Genomic DNA, 27,057 nt, shown 5'->3' on the forward strand with positions numbered 1-27,057 from the left:
ACCATGGTTGGAATGCCAGTCTATTAGTTTTGCTAATACTTATTGAGTAGTTATTATGTCTTAGGACCTGGTCTGTATGCTGGGGACATGTAAGTGAGGACCAGAGTGGATAGGACCTGGTTCTGGCCTCCTGGATATCACCAACTGCCAAGAGAAGCAGACGATAAACCAGTAAATGCATGAATAAATATAGAATTGGAAAGCACGAAGAGTCAGAATGGAGTCTATTAAAAATATTAATAGACATCTAATTTTGAGTAGGGAAGATTTTGTGGAAGGCTTGTCTGTAGAAGCAACATTCAGGACGTCTTCTAAGACTGGTGAAGAAGGAGGGCCAGGGTGTTTCAGGCATAGAAAGTAGCAGGTACCAAACATCTGAGAGGTAAAACCCTTGGTGTGCCAGTGAATTCCAAGAAGGGGAGGGTTTAGTTTGTGCAGGAGGGCAGAGGGGGAAGCATATTTATAAAGATAGTCAGGGCTCTGTATGTGTATCCCTCTGTGAGGGATTTCAGTTTTATTCCAAGCCCAATGGGAAGCTATTAGGGTATTCCAAGCAGGAGCATAGTGTCATACAGTTTCTGTTTTGAAAATATCACTCTGGCTTTAGGCACTTTGGAGAAAACTAAACCTGGAAATGAGACAAATTAGAAAACTGGTCCACTGGCTCCAACAGGAAATGAAGGTAGCTTGGACCAGGGTGACAGTAGTGGGAGGAAGGGAAGGGGGGGATCTCTGAGATATGTTTGAGTACAAAAAGATGTTTTAGTCACCAGTAGCTAGCAGTGTGGACCTTTCCTCTAAGTCACTTCATCTTCCCGTAAGGACATTAGTAGCCTCAGGGAGAGCTTCAGCACACAGACGTCAGAGTCAGCCTCTCTGGGGACCAGTTCCAGCCTGAAATTTGCTAGCTGTCTGACCTCGAGCGCACAGATCACTTCACCACACTGTGCCTTCTTCCCCCTCAGTGAAAAATGGGGTAACAGTAGCATGTAGGCGGGTGTGAGGATTAAATGGGTGAATCCACTTAACGCCTTTGAACATTCCCTGTGTGTGTCTTACTCTGACAAAGACAGGTTGCTAGGAGCTTTGTCCAAGTGTTGTTGAGAGGTGTTTTCCTTAGCTTACAGGTGGTGATGGGGAACATCAGATCCTGAAATTAGCAAACAGATTTTCGTTTCCTGCCATACTAGAGTTGAACTAGACAACGGGGGTTGGGGTGCCAACTCCCCATGCAGTCAAAATGCCATGTGTAACCTCTGACTCTTCTAAAAGTTAACTGAAATAGCCCACTGTTGACAGGAAGCCTTACTGATGACTTAAACAGCCAATTAACACAGACTTTATATGTTATAGGTGTTATATATTATATTCTTACAATAAAGTTAGCTAGAAAAAAATATTATTAAGAAAATCATAAGGAAGAGAAAATACATTTACCGTACTATATTCTATATTTATTGAAAAAATCTGCATATCAGTGGACCCATGCAATTCAAACCCATGTTAGTCAAGGGTCATCTCTACTTAATCCTTTCTGATAATACACATATTTGCTTATACAGATATTTACTTACATAAATATTTTCCTTTTTTGAAAACCACATCAAATGTGTATCTTTGTTCCCTTAGGAACATGTATTAGGGAATCTTAATCCTGACCAAGGTTTTACCATCACTGATAACAATTTGGGCTAAAACATGCTAGATACATTAAACACAAATTATTACAATAAATTCTTATTTGTTATCTTAATATGTAAAGGATTTTGAAGGATTACTTAGATTACTTTAAGGTTCTTAGAATTTTTTAATAAAAGGCAGGTCAGAGGAGTTGACCCAATGCTTTCTTCTTTCTCTAGCAAATGAGGCAAACTCAATATTTAAAAACCTCACTAGGGACTTTAAGTCAGGACCTTAGATGACACATAGCCTATGAAAGCATGGGTAAAAAACTCTGTTATTCTATTTTCTTTTATTTACTCTTTCGCCTAAGACCTTAAGACGTACATCCCCAGATAAGTAATTGTGGTTACGTGAGGCATGTGCAGCCTTTAGGCAGTTGGAGAGTTATGTGCTGGACCTGGTTGGTGAAGCCAGCAGGGTAGTTCGTAACTGTGTGAACTCGCTAGGATCACCTCAAAACTGGGGACTCTAAAACAAATGGAACCAAATACTAATCTTTTAGTTACCATAGTGATTTCTTTTCTTTGAACCAGAAGTAATTTCTCCTTCAAGGACACATACGTCTCAATTCTTCTTTCAGGATTACCCATCCTACACAGCCTTTGGCCAAAACCAGTATGCACAGTATTACTCAGCCTCCACGTACGGGGCATATATGACGTCAAATAACACGGCTGATAGCACATCGTCGTCGACCTCAACCTATCAGTTGCAGGAATCTCTCCCAGGACTGACCAGCCAACCAGGTACAGATCTTCATCCAGGTGAAATACTTTGATGTTTTGCTGGGTCTACTATATGGGGGAAAAGACATTTTGGAGCCCAGGCTCAAAGTCCTCATCTAATGATGCTGATATTTCATCTGGGCCAATACTGCCATGTAAGATGAGGCTTTTCTTCCAGCGTTTCAAAAAACCCTTCTTTTAGATGTGGATGGTTAAGAGATTTTAATTTCAAGTGATCATATATATATATATATATATATATGTATATATATGCATGCATATGGATATAAAAAGGTCAGTGGAACGTTTGCCTGACTAATCCTTTCTTTTGTAAAGATCATGACAATATGGAAAGACTGTAGTAATATTATTTTCTTTGGGTATAACTGATAGTATTTCCTTTAAGCTTGAGAGCCTGTGTAGCTCTTTCATCTTTGTGAATCCTCATGAGCTCCAGGCAGTGAACATTTCCTACATTCCTAGGATGTGTAGGATCATTGGTAGGTAGTTTAATATCTTTCTCTGATTAGCACTTACTTAAGATCCGTTGTATTCTTCGTTGTCAGAAGCTTATCTGCAGTGCCACTGGACTTGAATTTGCTGACACAGCTGAAGTATTTCAAGCTAAAGGCAAATTTAATAAAGATTCATTGTAATCTTATTCAAAATTCCAGCAGGACTTTTTGAAGAAGTCATCAAGATGATTCTAAAATTAAAAGGAAAGGCAAAGGAACTAAATTAGCTGAAATAATTTTGAAAAATAAGAACAAAGTTTGGTGACTGACATTGCCTGATTTCAAGACTTATTATGAAGTACAGTTATCAAAAATGTGTGGTATTGACAAAAGGATAGATACATAGAACAATGGAGTAGAATAGAAAGTCCAGAAATAGACCTGTAAGCATACACTCAAAAATGGAAACTTCGACAAAGGTGTGAAATCGTTGGAGAATAAAGGGTTTTTTTGTTTGTTTTTTTAATGGTACTGGAATAATTAGACATCCATATGCAAAAATAACAACATTAATAGCACAAACAAAAAACAAATCCCGAGACAGAATCTTGACTTGTAACTCACACCATATACCATACAAATAAAAACTAAAACTATAAACCTTCTAGAAGAGAACATGTTGGAAATTTTTGCAGCCATGGGTTACATAAAGATTTCATAGCATGACATTAAAAACACAATCTATAAAAGAAAGGAAATAAGCCTTCGTAAAATCAAGAACTTCTGTTCCTTGAAGGACACTGTCACAAGAATAAAAACACAAGCCACAGATTTGGAGGAAATAGTTGGAAAACATATATCTGATAAAGGGCTTGCATCTAGAATATATAAAGTATTACCAAGATTCAATAAGAAAAATGAAGTTAAGAATTTTTATAGTCACCATTAGTATGTTCAAGCTCTTTTTTTCTGGCTTCAGTTATTTGCAAGATCCAAACTTATCTTTTTTTGTCCAGTTGGACAAAAAAGTCCAGTTGGACTTATCTTTTTTTTGTCCAGTTGGAAGGACAAGAAGATGAAGAAACATGGTAACAACACTATAAATTCTTTCTAAGTGGACCCGTGATTCCAAGAAGATTTAAGGCCATTTAACAATTATTTATGAGTACCTAATAGGTCGCAGATACTGCCAATATTCCAGTAGGGAATGAGATCTCTGCATACCTTTAGCTTCCATTTGACAAACAAGACAAATCTCAAGCAAATAATTAAAACTGTATGAGTGTTGGAAAGGGAAAATGCTAGCTAATACAAGAATGTTAGCAAGAAACTAATTTGAACCTAAAGAAGTAAAAATGAAGCTAACACTTCAAGTAATAGCCAAGATATGCTCAGATCATGAATTGATGAAATAATGGTATTTCTTTTTGGTTCCCTCTTCAGAATATCTCTAATTGTGGCTCCAAGGAAAAACTCTCTAGTATTCTACTAGACTTTGTCTTTGGTGCTCCTACATTTCAGTTCTTTCTCCTTATCTTCCTTTCAGAGCCTCCCTTCCGTGACCACACAGCCCTCTTGAATTTCCAGTCCTTGTCCCCTTAAGGCTCCTATTTAGGTTTTTCATCTAGCCCCAGCCTCTCGGAGTGGTTGTATCTTGTGCAGGGCTGAGACTAAGTAAGGCCGGGGAAGGACAGGGTACAAAACTGAGGGAGGCATTCATTCTCAAGGCCCTTAAAATTCACACCTTTTGTACCTCACTTGCCTTACCTTCATTTCAGCTTAAATCCCATGTGTTAAATCTGTCCTGATCCTCTTTGAGCCAGTAGTTACATTTCATCAAAAATATTACCTTAAGTGAAAGAATGTATGGGGTGCCTGGGTGGCTCAGTTGATTAAGGGTCAGACTCTTGGTTTTGGCTCAAATTATGATCTCAGGGTCATGGGATCAGGCCCCATATTGGTCTCCCAGCTCAGCAGTAAGTCTGCTGTAGATTTTCTCCCTCTCCTGCTGCCACTCCCCACACCATGCACATGCATGTGTGAGACCCTGTGCATGAATCTAGAAGGAGGCAAGGATGGGAGGGAAAGGAAGGCAGGAAGGAAGGAAGGAAGGAAGAAGGGATGGATGGATGGATGGATGGATGGATGGATGGATGGATGGAAGGGGGGAGGAGGGAGGGAGAGAGGGAGAGGGAAGGGAAAGAAGGGAAGGAAAGGGGAAGGGAAGGAAAGGAAGGAAGGGAAAGAGAGAGAGAAAAGATGAGAAAGAAAGAAAGAGGAAAGAAGAAAACATGATTTTAGAATACTTGCTTAATGGATACTACAGATACTTTAGATAAGGGGATGTCTTATCACACTGTGAAAGATTTTTTTCCGTAGTAAATGCATAGGGAAACAGGGTAGGATGACTGTATTAAAAACAAAATCACACAAGTATTTGATCACCAAGGTACTGGAGACCGAGTAACAGGACCAGGACCAACAGACAGTATTTGAGTGCACTAGAATAGAACTACCATGAGTGAAAACCACTTGCTTTTCAAATATAATATCCGTTGGATAACACTTCGAATTTGCTGTTGTGTATTTTACTCTAATTTCAGTGTGATCACAAAAGTTTCTCTCCAGGAAAGACACAGATGGGCACTTTCCATTAATTAAAGAATAATAAATATTCAGAATAGCTATTTTGCTTACATTAAAAATACTAAATGCAGGCATGTAGGTATTCTGAATGTATGACTTTGGATGTCACACATCCATGTGTAACATCCTCATAGTACTATTAGAATGCAATTTTTTTAGCTTTCCATTGATTGCTAATGCCAACAAATAGAGTTTTATAAAATTTTCAGGTCTTATCAGACTTTCTGTTGAAATTAAAGAAGAAATCATTTTTACTTGTAACTGTATTATTCTCTTAACCAAAATTATAACAGTAATATATCTGGATTTTTAGGGAATTCTGTGACCCCAGCGCTTCAGGCAATGTAGTTTTAAGTTTGATTTTGTTTTTCTAGCTCTGGCATGTATCCAAATCAACCAGTTTATAACTGTGGGATTTTTCTTTGTTATTGATGAATTTTGAGGTACTTAGTTCAAGGGTATGAAAAGTATTTCCCATTGACCAGCTCTGTCTTTTGGACTGAACACAGAGACCTAACAATTAAATTCATAGTTCTTCATAAATCATTAACTGTTCACAGCTCTCGTTTTTAAAATAGAAACATACTTTATGTTCTCTAAGAGACAGCTGGTGGTTCTTCTGACATAGACTTGGAAATTAAGTTGCATCTAAATAGCCAAAGCTTAGAAGGTATACTTATTCATTACGTACTAATTAAAGGAGAATTATTCAATCACGTATAATATTGGCCCAAGAAAACCCTAGGGCAATTGGTAATGGCTGATGTTATTTGGAAATTGCAAATAGCATTCAGTTCTTGACTTTACCTTATTAGGCAGTTCGACAATGTATTTAAAGAAACATTAGCATACTGATTAAGAACAGATATTTGAGTTAATATTATCTTTATAAAGATCTCTTTTTGCCTTTAACAGAGATTATCTCAGGCATATTATATTTTTTATTTGCATTGAAAAAGTGTGATGAACATTACAAATTTTTGTAGCTCCCGCTCTTTCAGTATTTTAAACATCTTGAAAATGAAAAATAATCAGTAATTTGTAACAGTATCATCCTCTACTCTGAGACCTTGGCAAGCATTACAATTCATTAGCTAATTAAACTTTACAGGTACTTCAGAAATGTAAAGGATATAATAAGATCACTTTACTCTTTGAAAAGAAACTGGTTTCTTTGGCAGAACTCGGTAGAATTTCCGTAGCTTCATGGCATTTCACACAAGGACAGGAAGGCAGGCAAAGTGCTCCTTCATTTAAGTGAAGCTAACAAGGGGATTTAGATAGAAAGGACTGACCACATTTAACTTCTCTGCCAATTTACTTTCCCCCTACCTGCAGCATTAATGTACCCTAGTGCCATTACCTGAGTGAAATTTGGCAGAGACACTAGAATTAACAGCTTTCTCTTAAAAAAAAAAAAAAAAAGTGTCAACAAATTTTTAATGACCAGCTGAGCTCAAGTTCCTGGTTTTGCCCTTTATCAGAAGAAAGGATAGCACCATCCAAAGATACAGAGGTCAGAACTGTTCGCCTGGATGGTTGCTCTAGGGACCCAGATGTCACGGGTGCACTCATCAGGACCTACTCTTGTACTGTGGAGATTTTTTGATGAATTCATTGGCCCTCACAAAATTATAAGAGGTCTGTATACTCTTTTGATGGGTAGAAACAGATTTAAGTTTGACCTCTTTGTAACCTGGAAACCTGGAGGATCTGTTGCTATTTGGGAGAGAAAGGATAACCTAGTGGTTAAAGCAGGAATTTTGGAATCATACCAGCATTCTGCATACAAGCTATTTCATCTTGGTAAGTTAATTTAAAATCTCATGCGCCTTTGGTTCTCCTGTTATTAAAAGAGGATAATGAAGGACCAGATTCACTGGGTTAAAGTAAAGTTTAAGTCAGACATATATATGTAGAGAATGTTTTACAATAAAGAGCTCTGACAAATCAATAAGAAAAAGATAACGATTTTTTTTTTTTTTTTTGAGAGGAGAGAGAGAGGGATTGAGAGAACCAGTGGGAGGAGGGGCAGAGGAAGAAGCAGATTCCCAGACAAGCAAGGAGTCCGATGCAGGACTCTTATCCCAGAATCCTGGGATTTTACCTGAGATGGAGGCAGAAGCTTAACCAACTGAGCCACCTAGGGACCAGACCATTTTTTTTTTTAAGATTTTATTTATTTATTTGACAGAGAGAAATCAGAAGTAGGCAGAGAGGCAGACAGAGAGAAGGGGGAAGCAGACTCCCTGCTGAGCAGAGAGTCCGATGCAGGGCTCGATCCCAAGACCCTGAGATCATGACCTGAGCCGAAGGCAGAGGCTTAAATCACTGAGCCACCCAGGCGCCCCAGACCATTTTTTTTTTAATGGGCAAAAGATTTAAACAGTTATGTCATAAAGATACCAAATGGGCAAAAAAAGAAAAAAAGTGTTTTACATCATTATTCAACAAGAAGATGCTAATTAAAACTACAGTGGGACCAACATAGCCCCAAAATAGATCATAAAAGGCTAGCAAAGCCAAGTATTGGCAAGGATGCGGAGCAACTAGAAATCTCGTTGCTAGACAGAGAGTGAATTAGTACAACCACACTAGAAAAAGGTGGTCAGTGTCTACTGAAGATGAACATACACCTTCCTCTGACCCAGCAGTCCCACTGCTAAAAATCTACCCTGGTGGAATAGGAGCTTATGTCCACAAGAGCTGAACAAGCATGTTTATAGCAGCTTTATTTGTAATTGCCTAAAACTACAAATAACCTAATGTTCATTCACAAAAATCAAATAAAGCATAGTATACACATTTAAGGAAGTTCTAGCCACATGACGGAAAAAGCAAACAACTGCTCCAGGTTACAAAATGCAAGAATCTCACAGACATGAGGAGACTCAGAATGAATGAATGGAGCCAAACACATATTTCAGGAAATTTTTTAAGAAAGAAGGCAGCGCGTAACACATACTAAGGATAAATATGGAGCTACTCTTCATCGTTTTCTTAAAATGATATGCCTTTACTTTCATCAAAACACGTGGGTCCATATTTTGTCCAGATTCTTAGAGCCCTTTTCAGATCCTTCTGTAACTTGGCAAAAATCAATGATATCAAATCCTACTTTTATTGAAACGTGGACACTGCCTATGACTAGCCTTTTCCCTTCTTCCTCCTCCTGCTCTTCAGCAGCCGGCTCTCCAGCTCATTTAATAGCTGAGTTGTTCTGCCAAACTCCTTCTTTCTGGATCCAGTTGACAATCAGCCACCCATAACTGATCACAACGGCTTTGCAATTTTGCAAGTTTTCAACCTTTCAGCTCTTGCATTTTTGCAAGAGCAAAGGTGTCTCATGATAGTTAACAGCTGAAAATCGATCTATCATGAGTAGAAAGACAAGTTTTTAAGGGAGGTCATCCAAAAAATTATAAGCTTACTTAATAAATGGGGCTTAATTTGAATCAGCATTTTATCAGAACAAGAACACTTGACTTGGAGGGCATAGTAACCTTATGAAAATTCTGTTTTAAAAAATTACTAAAAATAGAAGAATTTTTATGTGATTTTTTTAAAGTTTGCATGTATTTAAATACCTAAAGCTCTCATTTAATACTTGTGCAAGCTGAAACACAATTTACTCTAAGATGGGACAATCAATATTCAACTGAAAACTATGGAGCCTTTATTACATTGTCTACGCTGACACAGTCACTAACAGAGACCTATCATAGGAACAACGCTAACAATGTCTTAAGAGCAAATAATACTTGAAGCACAGACACGTGGTTTCTTTTGGTGCTGTCCTGACACGCACAGTGTTTCCCAAAGAAAATGTTATAACCATTGGAAATAATTACAAGTGAGCTATGTAAAAGTGACTGTTTATTTAGAACATCTCGGAAGAAATATGACCTAGATACTGTCTAGCCTGTTCAGATTTGTTTATTTAGATTAATAACTACTTGGCTGTCCTCATAATTATTTTTCCTTAATTTTATGACAAAGCATATCGTTATAACTTCTTTAGATTTAAGTGTAGTAATTTAATTTTAAAGGTAGTTTACCCTCAGACTCTCCTAGAAATGTTTACATATATAATTCACATCAAATTAAACATAAATCATTTTTGCCTCAGTAATTCAGAAAGCAGCTGCTCTTGTCCATGCTTTCATATAAAAAGAAAGAGATTCAGAGAGATTGAGTGAAATGCTTCAAGTCCTACAGTGTGTCTGACCCTTGTTACTTGTGAGGACCTCACTGTCATTTTGGTTTATGCAAACCCACTCCCACAGATTTGCCACAGCTCAGTATACTTTCCTTATAAGGTACCCCACCCCCAGTTGTAGACATGTCAGACATTCAGGTACCTAGGCGACATGCAGAGGTCAGTTAGATAAAAAGTCTAAAACTTCTGTAGGATGCGGCCTCATTGGAGGTATGGGTTTATGTATGGGTCATCTCAGAGAAGGTGATTAACCCATGAGAGGATTAGATCGTCCAGATGGTGTGGAATAAGGAAGACAGTGGCGGAAGGTTGGAACTCTTAAATACTAGCATACAAGGAATGGGAGGAGGAAAAGGAGTGCGTGTCTCCTAGACAGAGAAGGCCTGGTGAGAGAACTTCCAGAGCTAGGAGACCACAAGCCAAATAATGGCTCTAAGGATGTGGTGTTTAAGAGGATCAAACACAGCTCAGGCATCCAGGATAAGGATAAGGACTGCATCTGTTTATTACATCTGTTGGTTAGGTGGCTAACAGGACTCTGAGTAAGAGTAGTTTTATTAGGGTTTTGGTGAAGCAATCATGACAAATCAGATGTCCGCAAGTGGAGACACATGGGCTGTCCACTACTGTCATCATTGGCCATGAGTGGCCGTCGAGCACCTGTAGCGGGGCTAGTATAGTTGGAGGTCTGCTGTAAGTGTAAAATACACACAGGAGATCAAAGACTTAGAATGAAAAGGAGATTATGTAAAACATGTTGTTGACAATTTTCATGTTGGTCACATGCTGAAATGATAATATTGTGTTTATATTGGCTCAATTAGTATATACAAATAAAATTAATTCTACATGTTTCTTTACATTTTTTATTGTGGCTTCTAGAAAATTTTAAATTATATATGTGGTTATATTTGTGGCTCACATCGTATTTCTTTTGGACAGCCCTGTCATGTAATGTACTATTCTTTTAAGGAATATCCCTTAAAAAAGAGAAGATAGCAAGCAGATAACTTCTAAGTGAAAATTCAAGGTCAAGGGAAGGACTTTTAAACTTGTTTGTGGCCCACAGAAAAGCAAGAGGTGGGAAGAAAGTTAAGAAAGGGTTTAACTAATTGAGCACGATTCCCTTAGAGGGTGAGGTTGGGAGTCAAGTTTATAGGTGGAGGGATGGGATTGATCCGGAAGAAGATATCCCCTCCTTTGAGTTCTGACATAAAAAGAGGGGAACAGAGCTAAATCTGGATAGATATATAGGGGACAGTAGAGACAAGGAAGGTGAAGACACATAGAGTATAAAACACATTCAGGTTTAATAGATCATGTAGATTGAAACTATGGGGGATTTGTGTGACCTGCAAAATTTTTAATTGAATGGGGATTTTGTGTATTTGGGATGATAAATCTTTTTTGTCAGGAGGAGCTTTCTATTGTATAAAGATTCGTTAAGATAATTCATAACAAAGACCTGATCTAAAAATGAAGAGCTTTTCTTGACACAAGTCATGTTGTTTCTAGGAGAGTTTGATACCGTGCAGAGCCCTTCCACACCTATCAAAGATCTTGATGAGAGAACGTGCAGGAGTTCTGGGTCAAAATCCCGAGGAAGAGGCCGGAAAAACAATCCCTCCCCGCCTCCTGACAGTGACCTGGAGGTATGCTGACTTATCCGTAAGGAGTGGAATCTGATGTTTTATTTTACTGAATGATATTCTACACCTTATGGTTCCATAAGGTTTCAACCTTAAAAAAAAGAAGGAAGTATCATGAAATGAGTGGATCTCATCATGTAGGGATTTCATAACTCTAAAATTGGAGATTTCATCCATTGTAATGGCAAAATTAAAAACTTAAAAACGATGGAACTTTATAAATTCCAGACCTGAGATAATTGCATCTTTTGGTCCTAATTGACACAAACAGAAATTTACAAAATAAAGTCACTGTTAGTGGGATAATCATCTGAGAGACACTCTGTTTAGTAGTATTAAGGTAATGAAGAATGTTTATATGGTTGAATAAAATTTGGGGGGTCAATAAAATTTGAAAAAAAGGTGAAATTAATCTGTATGGAAAAGAAAAGTTGTCTTCTGAAAAATGGGAAAAATTCCGATCATTTGATAACATGATAACATTTTTATCTCTATAAAAACTTCTCTGCATCCTATTCCTCTGGTTGAAAGCTCTTTTGAGATATGTTCATGCCAAGCAGGTTGATTTTTATTCTAAAACATCAGGGAAACTATCTTAACCATACTATGTTACTTCTTACACAACTGCATTCTTCAATTAAGAAAAATACCCAAATTTCCAGACTTGATAAAATCAAATGATAGTCATTGTGCCTCTTTGAAAAGCATCACTCCTTTCACCTGAAGGACAGTAGCACATTCCAGTGCCTTCAGGAACCCAGAAGGTGACAGAAATGAGTGAACAGGGCCAGGGAGCCAGTGGCAGAATGTGGGGAACAGGGAGGATTGGCCCAGTTGAAGAGGGCCCACAAATCACTGCCACGTGGAATGTCAGTCAGCATTGTTGTATCTTCCTGTTTCCCTGCTGTGCTCAGAACCCTGATGTTTGTGTGAAATCTTCTAATCCTGAAATGTTGATCAATAATTTGAAATCTTTCTAAACACTGTGCAAGCTAAACAACCCCTCTGAAGGCCTAATCTAACCCAAAGGTCTACAGTTTGCAATTTCTGTCTGGGGATCGCTCAATGATTTTTTGAAATATTTTTTAAAAAAATATTTTTACACAAATTGCAAAACTTCATGAATCCATGAGGTGAGAGATTTTAAAATAAGATTTCAAGCACACTTATATCCTAAGTTCAGGTGTGTCTTTTGGGGTATTAACTGCAAGTAAATATTTGGATGAATTCATTCAAATTAGGACATCTGATATTTAAGCTTATTATGACTTTTTTTTTAAATCACTCTTCCCCCTCTGGTTTTATCTCAGTGACATCTGGCAAACTTGGAAAAAAATTAATGGAGTAGAGTAGTTTCCTGTAAAATGGTATTGAGATGATGCCCAACGACAAAGTCAGATGTTTTCAACTAAGAGATTTCTGTTTCCTTAGAACTTGATAATTCTTTGATACTTGTATTTTTCTTCAGCGTGTGTTTGTCTGGGACTTGGATGAAACCATCATTGTTTTCCACTCACTGCTCACAGGGTCTTATGCCCAGAAGTATGGCAAGGTAAGAAGATCAAGACATTTTACCCCAAGGCACCTTGTTGGAATTTTATTTTGTTCAAAAATCCAGAGCAATTTCAAGTCATGATCTCAGGGTCAAGAGATTAAGCCCTGTGTTGGGCTCTGCGCTCAGCAGGGAGTCTGCTTGAAATTCTCTCTCTCCCGCTGCCCCTCCCCCAGAGCACACTCTCATGTGCTCTCTCTCTCTCTCTCAAATAAATAAATCTTTAAAAAAAAAAAATCCAGAGCAATTTAAATACATTAAGTGTTTTTATCGTAGGCTGTCAAATCTGTTCATAATTAATTTTCAGTGGCTCATTGTTCCTTAGTGAGAACCGACAAATTTTACAAAAATAATTGGACATTGAATTCTTTTTTCAGAATGCCTTTGAATTTTCTGCCTCAAAAGCAAGGTTCTGACTATGACATAATCACTTTAGAAAAAATTATTTTGTAAATTAAAATGGACTTGCAACATTATAAAATCATATATTATCCTCTAATAAGGAAATTTTTTTTAAAGATTTTTTATTTATTTATTTGACAGAGAGAGAGATCACAAGTAGACGGAGAGGCAGGCAGAGAGAGAGAGAGAGGGAAGCAGGCTCCCCGCTGAGCAGAGAGCCCGATGCGGGACTCGATCCCAGGACCCTGAGATCATGACCTGAGCCGAAGGCAGCAGCTTAACCCACTGAGCCACCCAGGCGCCCCTAATAAGGAAATTTTAAGAAATTGTTTGAAATCACTTATTGCACCAAATGTTGCTATTGAATGTCAGTTGAAATAAGGAAATAATCTTTTGTCTGAGAGAGCCTTTGGATTTATGAAACTAAGTATTTTTTTTTATATATAACTTTGAATAAGCATTTGAACAGCAAGTGGGGATAACATCCCCGCACACACACAAATTCAGAGACCGATGGTCTGGTGACTCCTCTTCCTTTCTTTCTTGCCATCCTTTTTGTGGTTAGCTAGCTTCTTATGACTGTGTTGGTGTACACGGTGTAAGTGCTAGTACAAAGATCAGGAAACTCCCTGTCAGAGAAAGCACTTGTCAGGTCCGCAGTGGTTTAGGACATTCCTGTCTGAATCTTTGACTCTGTAGGATTCATAATCTGACTGGAGTCAACTCAGAATATGTTTGGTCTGCCTTCAATTACCGTATTCAGAGTTACATCTGACTTGGCTCCTTTACATATTACACTTAGAGAAGTGCCTTCCCTGTGTTTTTATAGTGTTTCATTATTTACGAGGGTCTCATGACAGCCCAGCATGCCGTGTTTAGCAGTTTTGTTAAGTTTTGTCTTCTAGACCAGAAATGATGAGTTACACTCAAGTATTTCCTCCTTGAAATATTCATGGAATGGGCTTTTGGTGAATCTGCCCTGTATTTGATTTTTGGTTTAAGTAATATACATAACTAAACAAATATAAAAGGTAACAGTTTTGCTTAACAGCTATTTAGGGGTGCATGGGTGGTTCAGTGGATTAAAGCCTCTGCCCTCAGCTGAGGTTATGATCCCAGAGTCCTGGGATGGAGCCCTGCATCAGGCTCTCTGCTTAGCAGGGAGCCTGCTTCCCCCTCTCTCTCTGCCTGCTGTTCTGCCTACTTGTGATCTCTGTCTATTAAATAAATAAATACAATCTTTAAAAAAAACCACACACAAAAAACAGCTATTTAGAAAAAATGGGCCTTAGCCCCTTTATCACAGTCATTGTCATTTAAGACCACAGTCTCCAAAGTAGGATATATGAATATGTGCAGATATACAAGATGCTCCACAGAGATAAGGAAAAAAGATAATGTGTATACACACGTGAGCACACACACACATATACACACACATTTTGTCCTACAATTTGTATTTTTTATGTTTTATAATGCACTTACTTTACAAATACATGCATATTATTATAATTTAAAGAATATGCATATAACATATAAATTAAGTAACCATACAAAAATTTGGGGGGCACATTCAAAATTCAATGACTGGTAGAGTATACAGTCTAAAAAATTTCCAGATAACAATCTAAAGCATTTCTTCTGGAATAGTTTTGGCTGATGAGGAATACACAATAAATCCTGCTTGAGCTGACCGCAGTATTTTTATACAGCTAAGTTTCATATTACTTCACTATTTAAGATAATCTAACTTGAACATATGAATCGAAATGACGTTCCCTTCAAAATAGGCTCCATCAGAGGCTATACCTAAATATCCATGTAGTTTCCATTGTGTCAGATCAGTGGTGAAAGTCATCTTTTGGAATTACCTTTAGATTTTTGGAGTGTTTCCTCACTTCAGAACTTCATCCTTTTGTGGTGGTTTTTTTTTTTTTTTTAATTTTTTTATTTTTTCAGCATAACAGTATTCATTATTTTTGCACCACACCAGTGCTCCATGCAATCCGTGCCCTCTACAATACCCACCACCTGGTGCCCCCAACCTCCCACCCCCCACCCCTTCAAAATTCTCAGATCGTTTTTCAGAGTCCATAGTCTCTCATGGTTCACCTCTCCTTCCAATTTCCCTCAACTCCCTTCTCCTCTCCATCTCCCCTTGTCCTCCATGCTATTTGTTACGCTCCACAAATAAGTGAAACCATATGATAATTGACTCTCTCTGCTTGACTTATTTCACTCAGCATAATCTCTTCCAGTCCTGTCCATGTTGCTACAAAACTTGGGTATTCATCCTTTCTTTCTTTTTTTTTTTTTTTTTTTTTTTTTACAGCTTTATAAACATATATTTTTATCCCCAGGGGTACAGGTCTGCGAATCGCCAGGTTTACACACTTCACAACACTCACCATAGCACATACCTATCCATAACCCCACCCCCTCTCCCAACCCCCTCCCCGCATCAGCCCTCAGTTTGTTTTGTGAGATTAAGAGTCACTTATGGTTTGTCTCCCTCCCAATCCCATCTTGTTTCATTTACTCTTCTCCTACCCCCTCAACCCCCCATGTTGCATCTCCTCTCCCTCATATCAGGGAGATCATATGATAGTTGTCTTTCTCCGATTGACTTATTTCGCTAAGCATGATACCCTCTAGTTCCATCCACGTCGTCGCAAATGACAAGATTTCATTTCTTTTGATGGCTGCATAGTATTCCATTGTGTATATATACCACATCTTCTTTATCCATTCGTCTGTTGATGGACATCTAGGTTCTTTCCATAGTTTGGCTATTGTAGACATTGCTACTATAAACATTCGGGTGCATGTGCCCCTTCGGATCACTACGTTTGTATCTTTAGGGTAAATACCCAGCAGTGCAATTGCAGGGTCATAGGATAGTTCTATTTTCAACATTTTGAGGAACCTCCATGCTGTTTTCCAGAGTGGTTGCACCAGCTTGCATTCCCACCAACAGTGTAGGAGGGTTCCCCTTTCTCCGCATCCTCGCCAGCATCTGTCATTTCCTGACTTGTTAATTTTAGCCATTCTGACTGGTGTGAGGTGATATCTCATTGTGGTTTTGATTTGTATTTCCCTGATGCCGAGTGATATGGAGCACTTTTTCATGTGTCTGTTGGCCATCTGGATGTCTTCTTTGCAGAAATGTCTGTTCATGTCCTCTGCCCATTTCTTGATTGGATTATTTGTTCTTTGGGTGTTGAGTTTGCTAAGTTCTTTATAGATTTTGGACACTAGCCCTTTATCTGATATGTCATTTGCAAATATCTTCTCCCATTCTGTCAGTTGTCTTTTGGTTTTGTTAACTGGCATGGGGAGCAGCTAGAACAATGCAGATTCATCCATAATCCCTTTCTGCTGTTCATCAACACCAATGATCCATCTGTGTAGTTTCTGAACAGTCAGCGATTCCAGGTTTTAAATAGTTTGTAAATTTTCAGTTTCTACACACTTTATCATCCACTCGTGATTTTTTAATTAAAGCTTTTTAATTCCTTTCTCTGTTCAGCTGTTAATGCTGAGATCCATATTTAATTTATAAGCTTCCCCCCCCCCTTTTTTTTGGCTCATGAATTTTTTTTTCTGTTTGTCATGGAAATGTAAGAGCGGAATATTAATACATTTCAGTTTAGTTCTGTATTGTCAGGAATTTTTCAAAAAAATTAAAAGATGGACTGGAGCTTTTTCTTTGTGAATAGAGGAAAAAAAAAAAAAAAGCTTTTGCTGTGCAAAAGCTTTTGATCTTGATAAAATCCCAAAAGTTCATTTTTGCCCTTGCTTCCCTTGCCTTTGGTGATGTTCCTAGGAAGATGTTGCTGCGGCTGACGTCGAAGAGGTTGCTGCCTGTGTTCTCGAGGATTTTGATGGATTCCTTTCTCACATTGAGATCCTTCATCCATTTTGAGTCTATTTTCGTGTGTGGTGTAAGGAGATGATCCAATTTCATTTTTCTGCATGTGGCTGTCCAATTTTCCCAACACCATTTATTGAAGAGGCTGTCTTTGTTCCATTGGACATTCTTTCCTGCTTTGTCGAAGATGAGTTGACCATAGAGTTGAGGGTCCATTTCTGGGCTCTCTATTCTGTTCCATTGATCTATGTGTCTGTTTTTGTGCCAGTACCATGCTGTCTTGATGATGACAGCTTTGTAATAGAGCTTGAAGTCCGGAATTGTGATGCCACCAACTTTGGCTTTCTTTTTCAATATTCCTTTGGCTATTCGAGGTCTTTTCTGGTTCCATATAAATTTTAGGATTATTTGTTCCATTTCTTTGAAAAAAATGGATGGTACTTTGATAGGAATTGCATTAAATGTGTAGATTGCTTTAGGTAGCATAGACATTTTCACAATATTTATTCTTCCAATCCAGGAGCATGGAACATTTTTCCATTTCTTTGTGTCTTCCTCAATTTCTTTCATGAGGACTTTATAGTTTTCTGAGTATAGATTCTTAGTCTCTTTGGTTAGGTTTATTCCTAGGTATCTTATAGTTTTGGGTGCAATTGTAAATGGGATGGACTCCTTAATTTCTCTTTCTTCTGTCTTGTTGTTGGTGTAGAGAAGTGCAACTGATTTCTGTGCATTGATTTTATATCCTGACACTTTACTGAATTCCTGTACAAGTTCTAGCAGTTTTGGAGTGGAGTCTTTTGGGTTTTCCACATAGAGTATCATATCATCTGCGAAGAGTGATAGTTTGACTTCTTCTTTGCCGATTTGGATGCCTTTAATTTCCTTTTGTTGTCTGATTGCTGAGGCTAGGACTTCTAGTACTATGTTGAATAGCAGTGGTGATAACGGACATCCCTGCCGTGTTCCTGACCTTAGCGGAAAAGCTTTCAGTTTTTCTCCATTGAGAATGATATTTGTGGTGGGTTTTTCATAGATGGCTTTGATAATATTGAGGTATGTGCCGTCTATCCCTACACTTTGAAGAGTTTTGATCAGGAAGGGATGCTGTACTTTGTCAAATGCTTTTTCAGCATCTATGGAGAGTATCATATGGTTCTTGTTCTTTCTTTTATTAATGTGTTGTATCACATTGATTGATTTGCGGATGTTGAACCAGCCTTGCAGCCCTGGAATAAATCCCACTTGGTCGTGGTGAATAACCCTTTTAATGTACTGTTGAATCCTATTGGCTAGTATTTTGGCGAGAATTTTTGCATCTGTGTTCATCAAGGATATTGGTCTGTAGTTCTCTTTTTTGTTGGGATCCTTGTCTGGTTTTGGGATCAAGGTGATGCTGGCCTCATAAAATGTTTGGAAGTTTTCCTTCTATTTCTATTTTTTGGAACAGTTTCAGGAGAATAGGAATTAGTTCTTCTTTAAATGTTTGGTAGAATTCCCCCGGGAAGCCGTCTGGCCCTGGGCTTTTGTTTGTTTGGAGATTTTTGATGACTGTTTCAATCTCCTTACTGGTTATGGGTCTGTTGAGGCTTTCTATTTCTTCCTGGTTCAGTTGTGGTAGTTTATATATGTCTCTAGGAATGCATCCATTTCTTCCAGATTGTCAAATTTGTTGGCGTAGAGTTGCTCATAGTATGTTCTTATAATTGTCTGTATTTCTTTGGTGTTCGTTGTGATCTCTCCTCTTTCATTCATGATTTTATTGATTTGGGTCCTTTCTCTTTTCTTTTTGATAAGTCTGGCCAGGGGTTTATCAATCTTATTAATTCTTTCAAAGAACCAGCTCCTAGTTTCGTTGATTTGTTCTATTGTTTTTTTGGTTTCTATTTCATTGATTTCTGCTCTGATCTTTATGATTTCTCTTCTCCTGCTGGGTTTAGGGTTTCTTTCTTGTTCTTTCTCCAGCTCCTTTAGGTGTAGGGTTAGGTTGTGTACCTGAGACCTTTCTTGTTTCTTGAGAAAGGCTTGTACCGCTATATATTTTCCTCTCAGGACTGCCTTTGTTGTGTCCCACAGATTCTGAACCGTTGTGTTTTCATTATCATTTGTTTCCATAAATTTTTTCAATTCTTCTTTAATTTCCTGATTGACCCTGATTCATTCTTTAGAAGGATGCTGTTTAGTCTCCATGTATTTGGGTTCTTTCCAAATTTCCTCTTGTGATTGAGTTCTAGCTTTAGAGCATTGTGGTCTGAAAATATGCAGGGAATGATCCCAGTCTTTTGATACCGGTTGAGACTTGATTTAGGACCAAGAATGTGATCTATTCTGGAGAATGTTCCATGTGCACTAGAGAAGAATGTGTATTCTGTTGCTTTGGGATGAAATGTTCTGAATATATCTGTGATGTCCATCTGGTCCAGTGTGTCATTTAAGGCCTTGATTTCCTTGTTGATCTTTTGCTTGGATGATCTGTCCATTTCAGTGAGGGGAGTGTTAAAATCCCCTACTATTATTGTATTCTTGTCGATGTGTTTCTTTGATTTTGTTATTAATTGGTTTATATAGTTGGCTGCTCCCACGTTAGGGGCATAGATATTTAAAATGGTTAGATCTTCTTGTTGGACAGTTCCTTTGAGTATGATATAGTGTCCTTCCTCATCTCTTATTATAGTCTTTGGCTTAAAATCTAATTGATGTGATATAAGGATTGCCACTCCTGCTTTCTTCTGATGTCCATTAGCATGGTAAATTCTTTTCCACCCCCTCACTTTAAACCTGGAGGTGTCTTCGGGTTTAAGAAGAGTTTCTTGTAGGCAACATATAGATGGGTTTTGGTTTTTTATCCATTCTGATACCCTGTGTCTTTTGATTGGGGCATTTAGCCCATTAACATTCAGGGTAAGTATTGAGAGATATGAATTTAGTGCCATTGTATTGCCTGTAAGGTGACTGTTATTGTATATTGTCTCTGTTTCTTTCTGATCTACTACTTTTAGGGTATCTCTTTGCTTAGAGGACCCCTTTCAATATTTCCTGTAGAGCTGGTTTGGTATTTGCAAATTCTTTCAGTTTTTGTTTGTCCTGGAAGCTTTTAATCTCTCCGTCTATTTTCAATGATAGCCTAGCTGGATATAGTATTCTTGGCTGCATGTTTTTCTCGTTTAGTGCTCTGCATATATCATGCCAGCTCTTTCTGGCCTGCCAGGTCTCTGTGGATAAGTCTGCTGCCAATCTAATATTTTTACCATTGTACGTTACAGACTTCTTTTCCCGGGCTGCTTTCAGGATCTTTTCTTTGTCACTAAGACTTGTAAATTTTACTATTAGGTGACGGGGTGTGGACCTATTCTTATTGATTTTGAGGGGGGTTCTCTGAACCTCCTGGATTTTGATGCTTGTTCCCTTTGCCATATTCACGAAATTCTCTCCAATAATTCTCTCCAATATACCTTCTGCTCCCCTCTCTGTTTCCTCTTCTTCTGGAATCCCAATTATTCTAATGTTGTTTCGTCTTATGGTGTCACTTATCTCTCGAATTCTCCCCTCGTGGTCCAGTAGCTGTTTGTCCCTCTTTTGCTCAGCTTCTTTATTCTCTGTCATTTGGTCTTCTATATCGCTAATTCTTTCTTCTGCCTCATTTATCCTAGCAGTGAGAGCCTCCATTTTTGATTGCACCTCATTAATAGCTTTTTTGATTTCAACTTGGTTCGATTTTAGTTCTTTTATTTCTCCAGAAAGGGCTTTTATATCTCCAGACAGGGTTGCTTTAATATCTTCCATGCCTTTTTCAAGCCCGGCTAGAACCTTGAGAATCGTCATTCTGAACTCTATATCTGACATATTACCAATGTCTGTATTGATTAGGTCCCTAGCCTTTGGTACTGCCTCTTGTTCTTTTTTTTTGTTGTGAATTTTTCCGCCTTGTCATTTTGTCCAGATAAGAGTTTATGAAGGAGCAAGTAAAATACTAAAAGGGTGGCAACAACCCCAGGAAAATATGCTTTGGCCAAATCAGAAGAGATCCCGAATTGTGAGGGGGGAGAAAGGGGATAAAAAGGGGTTCAGAAAGAAAGAAAAAAAAAAAGAACCTATTAAAAAAAAGAAAGCCGATAAAGAAAAAATATAAAAAGAGGAAAAAAATATATATATTAGATAAATTATTTAAAAAACGTTAAAAAAAGAAAACGGTAAAAGTTAAAAAAAATTCAGCAGAAGAAGAGAAAAAGAAAAAAAAAATTGAAAAAGAAAAAAAATTAAATTAACTGCAAGGCTAAAAAATCATGGGGAGAAAGCCATGAGTTCCGTGCTTTGCTTTCTTCTCCTCTGGAATTCCGCCGCTCTCCTTGGTAGGTGAACTTGGTCCTGGCTGGGTTTCCCGTTGATCTTCTGGGGGAGGGGTCTGTTGTAGTGATTCTCAAGCGTCTTTGCCCCAGGCGGAGTTGCACCGCCCTTACCTGGGGCCGTGCTGAGTAATCCGCTCGGGTTTGCTTTCGGGAGCTTTTGTTCCCTGAGCGCTTTCCGTAGAGTTCCGGAGGATGGGAATAAAGATGGCGGCCTCCCGGTGTCCGGCCCGGAGGAGCCAAGAGCCCGGGGCCCCACTCCTCAGTGCGCCCTCAGAGAACAGCGCCCAATGACTCCCCTCACCCTGGCCTCCGGCCGCGCTCCGAGCTGACCGAGCCTGCGACCGGTTCAAGGCAACCCCGAGCTGAGAGTCACTCCTTGGCTCTGTCTCTGTAGCCGGCTTCCCCGTTCTAATACCGGTAAGCTCTGCGACACTCAGACACCCCCGATCCTTCTGCGACCCTGCGGGACCTGAGGCCGCGCTGACCCCGCTTGGGCTTCACCCCATTTAACCCTCTGGAGCGATGTCCCTCAGCGGAACACACCTTTAAATGTCCTGATTTTGCTCCGTTGCTCCGCCGCTCGCCGGGAGCCGGCCCCTCCCCCCGCGGTCTATCTTCCCGTCGCTTTGGATTCACTTCTCCGCCAGTCCTACCTTGCAGAAAGTGGTTGATTTTCTGTTTCTGGAATTGCTGTTCTTCTTCTCTTCAATCTCCCGTTGGATTTGTAGGTGTTTGCAATCTTTAGATAAGCTATTTAGCTGATCTCCCGCTACCCGCAGTAGTCTCAGCCTGCTACTTCTCCGCCATCTTGACTCCTCCCTCCTGTGGTGGTTTTAATTGTTAGAAATAGTAAGATCATTTGAACCCAAGGTGATAAATAAGGAGCATGGTTGTCATATATATATATATATATATATTTTTCTTTTTGGCAAAAATACCATAAAGTTGCACCCTTCCCAGAACTGAGCATAGACCTCCTTTTGCGATAACAAGGGGCACCAGTAAAGAGTTAAGGAGTCGGGGCGGGGGGGTGGGTGGTGAACTATAAAAAAACCTGAATAACAAGTCACCTTTCTTGAGTGACTCAGACTGGTTCCAAGAGTGATTTAATAGCAAAGTTCTCATGCTTCCCTCAGCAGTGATGTATCATCAAAAGGGACCTGTCACCTCCCCAGATGGCCACCTGGACATGCAGCATTCATTTCACGGACAAGTCCCATTCTCTTAAAGTACTGTCAGAAAGCTTTCTTGGAATACAAAAGAGACATTGTCAATGCCTAAAACAGGAGAGCTTATCAAAAGAGTGGGGCAAAGTGAGGGGAAGGAGGGAAGTAATGCTGCTGAGTGCCCGCAGCGTGCCAGGCGTGAAGTGTCGCAAGGGTTGTAAGACAGTGTTTTCTCCCCATCTCTAGCGGAGAAAACATACTCAGGGAATAAAATGTGTGCAGAGTCATCAGGCTAGTCCATGGCACAGATGAGTCATGGGGCCTTGGACTCTTTGACCCCAGAGCCCATCTTGTCTCTGCTACAGCGCATCACACAGTGCAGACCTTCAACGCGCCATGAGCGCAGTATATGACAGCCTAGAAAGAGTAAAGACAGGCAGTGAGGAACTGTGTAGGCCATTATGGGAGTCCTCTGTAGGCTGAAAGGATTTGAATGATCTCTCAGAAGACTGGAATACTTTTCCATCAAGAGATAAACCTTGTGAAATGGATTGTGGCAGACAGATGTCACTGCCTCATGGCGGTCTAGCACAGGAAGAGAACCAGGGGCACTGTTGATAGTCTGGGGAAGGTAAACTGACATCTGTAGAACACCTGCTGGGTGGTAGATGGAGCCGGTGTTTGGCTTTTCACAAGCAGTAGGGATGATGATTAAGGACAAGAAGCTTTCAGTTAAAAAAACTTCACTTTGAAAACCCAGCCGCTGAGCCAGTGCTTGCCACTCTGTGACCTCAGGCAAAGTCCTTAATCGCTGGGCTTCAATTTCTGTAAAATGGAAATAATAACACCTGTAGTGAATAAGAATGAAAGGGATAACATGTCTAAAGGGCTTTTCAGAACAGTTGGCATGAATTAACATTCAAAAAACTTTCACAAATGTCATCCCCCTTAATTCTCTTAATTACTCTGCTGTAACTTCTTGTGATCCAAGTTCAGTGGATGCAGAAACCCAGGGTTATGAGAAGCTGAGAAACGTGACCAAGGTCACAAAAATGCTAAATGCTGGTACATTTGGCCCGTCTCATAACAATTCCTTGTACTTTATACGATTCTACAGGAGGGAAGCCTGTTGGAATACACCATAATGAATAATGTTTTACTTGGGGCAGTTTAAGGAAATTAAAGTAAAAATTTGTTTAGGCTCCATTTTTTTCTAATCAGAATGAAAACACCCTTCTTGAAATCCATGAAAAACAACTAAGATGACTTTATTTATTGAATTATTACCTACATTTTTCTAAAAGTCATTTGATTCTTGACATGTTTCTTAATGTCCAAAAGGAAGTTGGCATAGTCCTCTCTCCAGTGAGACATTACTATTTGGCATATTGGGAAAGAGCTAAATAAGGGATGCTATGTCCCCATCTTTTGAAGCTGGAGACCACATGCAGCTCAGAGGTCATTCAGTGGGGCCAAAAGGGCATTGGGCAGCTTCCACTTGACCACAAACCACAAGTAAAAATGGTGAAACTAGAGCTCTGTAGACAGACTATATTCATCTAGCAACTATTTTTTAATGCAAGACCCGCTTCTTGCTCTGATGGAGCTTACAAGCAAACAAAATCAGAGCAGATAGTTGTAACCCCTGTGAAGACAGTGAAACTGCGTCCTGTAGAGCATCACAGGGGATTGAGCGTGGAGGTGACATTGATACTGAGACCTGGATTACAGAAGGAGCTAGCCGTGCTGATGTCGGGGGAAGGGGAGAACATGGAGGACTATTCTGGGCAGAGGGCACAGGAGGGCCCTGGAACAGGAACAGCCTTCCAGTCTTCCAGGAATATAAAGGAGTAGTGTCTCTGGAAGCTTGTAAGCAAGGGAGAGAATAATTCAGGGTAAGAATGGAGTGGTGAATGGGGGGCCACTCCACTAGGGTATCTCCCATAAGGCACTTGGGGTTTATTCAAGCTGCAGTGTGTTGGAGGGGTTTTGGCTGAGTAGGGACATGATGGTTTATAATTGGGTGCTCTGTGGAGACTCGCAGGCTGCTATGCAGTAAGGAAGAAGTGGTAGCAGTTTAGACCGGAACAGTGTTTCTCGAACTCCCACGTGAGTCACCATAACCTGCAGGGCTTATGAAACACAGATGCTGCGTCCCAACCCCATAGTTTCAAATTCTGTAGGTCTGGGTGGGGCCTGAGATTTTGCATTTGGAATAAACCCTCAATAAAGCTGATGAACCATGCTTTAAGAACCACTAGAATAGAGTAGTTCCCCAACGTTTTCTTCTTGAAAAAGTGAGTTCTGTAACATGTTAATTGATAGTCTTTGTGGAAAGGCTCATGGCCAAAGAGACTTAGAGACTACTTATATTTTATGGCCATTCAGTGCACATTATCATGTTAGAGGTCTTGAGAAGTTTTAACAGCTGAGAATCCTTTGTAACCATGTTTAATTCCTCAGTTCCTTAGTGTCTTCAGTAATGACCTTGAGGACTGCTTGAAGTGAGGTCATTCTGGTGTCTAGTTGACAACTTAGAAGGACTTCGCTAATAACAAAAGTGACCAGGGCCATTCTATCCAGAGGAAAGGACAACCCTTATGCTACTTAAAGTTCGCCTCAGCGTGCAATTGTTAATGTCTTCAGTTGTTTTCATTTGTTCAATGAGTCTTGGTTGCACAACATGCGCTTTTAAAGCCTAACATTTTTGTGTAACATAGTGATTTTTTCAGTTCTTTCCTTCTAGCCCGAGAATGCTTGTGCACATTTACTGCGTCACGCCGAGGCTCTTTATGTAAAACACCCGAGAGTGTGCTCTGGGTGAAATGGAGATGCTAAGGGACTAGAGATAACACACTTCCCTCCCTCATGTAGCCGATCCCTTCCCACAGTTCTCGGTCACCGCAAGAGGGTTTCCTGAGTCCTGGGTGCTGCTCAGAGCACCGTTTTTAAAGCAGTTACCCATCTGAAGAAGCACCGAGCTAGAAGGTAGAGGGAAATCCTGTGCCTGGATTGCCTGTTGCCTCAGGCAACTCTTTTAACCTCTGAGCCTGTCTCATCTCAAAATGGGTATAATCAGTTTCCTTCTTGGGGTTACTGGATGGATTAAATGAGGTAATGTAAATGTATAAAAAGTAGCACTCTGCTCTGAAAACTATCATCCACATCCCAGGCCAGAGAAACTTACAAAAATACACATTATTTCCCCCAAATGAGAAATGACTAATGGCAGTTATTTCTGGACCCATAGAAGGTCAGTGTTTGTATGAAGTGGTATCATAGTGGCCTGATATTTAATGAGCTGGGAGACGGAAATATAAGTGCCAGAGATACAAAGTCATGTCCTGACAGAACCATGCCTACTTACCTCTCTATTTATCCTCCTTTCTCTCACTGAGAAAAAAATAAGCACCATTTGGTATTCTTGCTATGGGCCTGACATTTTGCCTAGTGTCCTGTTCAAGGCATTATCTCCATAACTTTCATCACCGCCCTGTGTGGTTGGTAGTATCTCACACAGCTCGTAAGTGCTATGGCCAGTCAGAACCCACATCTCTTTGACATGTTCTTAATCTCTGCATTCTTTTGGTCTTATGGTTTCTATAAAAATAAAATGCATGGAACATAATAATTTAGGGATACCACGTCAGTCATAAATAGCCCTGTGTAACAAACTTTTTCATTTTATTTATTTATTTATTTATTAAATTTTATTTATTTATTTGAGAGAGAGACATTGAGAGAGAGCATGAGAAGGGAGAAGAACAGAGGGAGAAGCAGACTCCCCACAGAGCAGGAAGCCTGAAGCGGGACTCGATCCCAGGACTCTGGGATCATGACCTGAGCTGAAGGCAGTCGCTCAACCAACTGAGCCACCCAGGCGCCCAACTTTCTCATTTTAATTTAGAAAAGAAACTTCTGGAAAACCCTAGCTCCACTTACAAATAAATGATACTATGAATATTCCAAGAATCTTCCTAAAAGCTTAACACTCTTGCACTCTGTTCTGTTGTCCACACAACATGCTCTTTTCCCAAGCAGAACAGTTTCTGGATGTTTATCATAAGGGCAAGTGAGCTCTGTGGGTGTTTGAGCCTTGAGGCTTATGAAGCTGATGATGGGCTTTACAGCAGAGCACCTGTGGGCACGTATAGTTTTCAGCCATGTAGAACTCCAGAATAGGAGTTTGTAAATTGGGCAGGACATAGATGAGGAATCACCTCATCCATCATCGGTTAGAGTTTGTGAAGACTCCCTATTCCCTGATAATGTGTATGTATTATTTTATTTGATAAGTTGTAGTAATTCCTCTTTTTTGAAGGAGGGATGAAAGGAACTAAATA

The 27,057-nt window shown here is 39.4% G+C and overlaps 1 protein-coding gene across 16 annotated transcripts in view; it reads left to right on the forward strand.

The window, feature by feature from the left end:
- Positions 1 to 27,057, forward strand: part of EYA4 (EYA transcriptional coactivator and phosphatase 4) — a 321,947-nt gene that overhangs the window by 264,669 nt on the left and 30,221 nt on the right. For 12 of the 16 annotated variants that reach the window (XM_047733823.1, XM_047733824.1, XM_047733825.1 and 9 more), the window contains 3 exons: positions 2,264 to 2,447; positions 11,244 to 11,380; positions 12,846 to 12,929. In XM_047733823.1, coding sequence (XP_047589779.1) covers positions 2,264 to 2,447; positions 11,244 to 11,380; positions 12,846 to 12,929 — 405 coding nt within the window. The remainder of the gene's footprint in view (positions 1 to 2,263; positions 2,448 to 11,243; positions 11,381 to 12,845; positions 12,930 to 27,057) is intronic. The other 4 variants (XM_047733834.1, XM_047733833.1, XM_047733837.1 and 1 more) reach the window with 1 other exon arrangement.

The sequence above is a fragment of the Lutra lutra genome, chromosome 6 (assembly GCF_902655055.1).
Source record: "Lutra lutra chromosome 6, mLutLut1.2, whole genome shotgun sequence".
Lineage (NCBI taxonomy): Eukaryota > Metazoa > Chordata > Mammalia > Carnivora > Mustelidae > Lutra > Lutra lutra.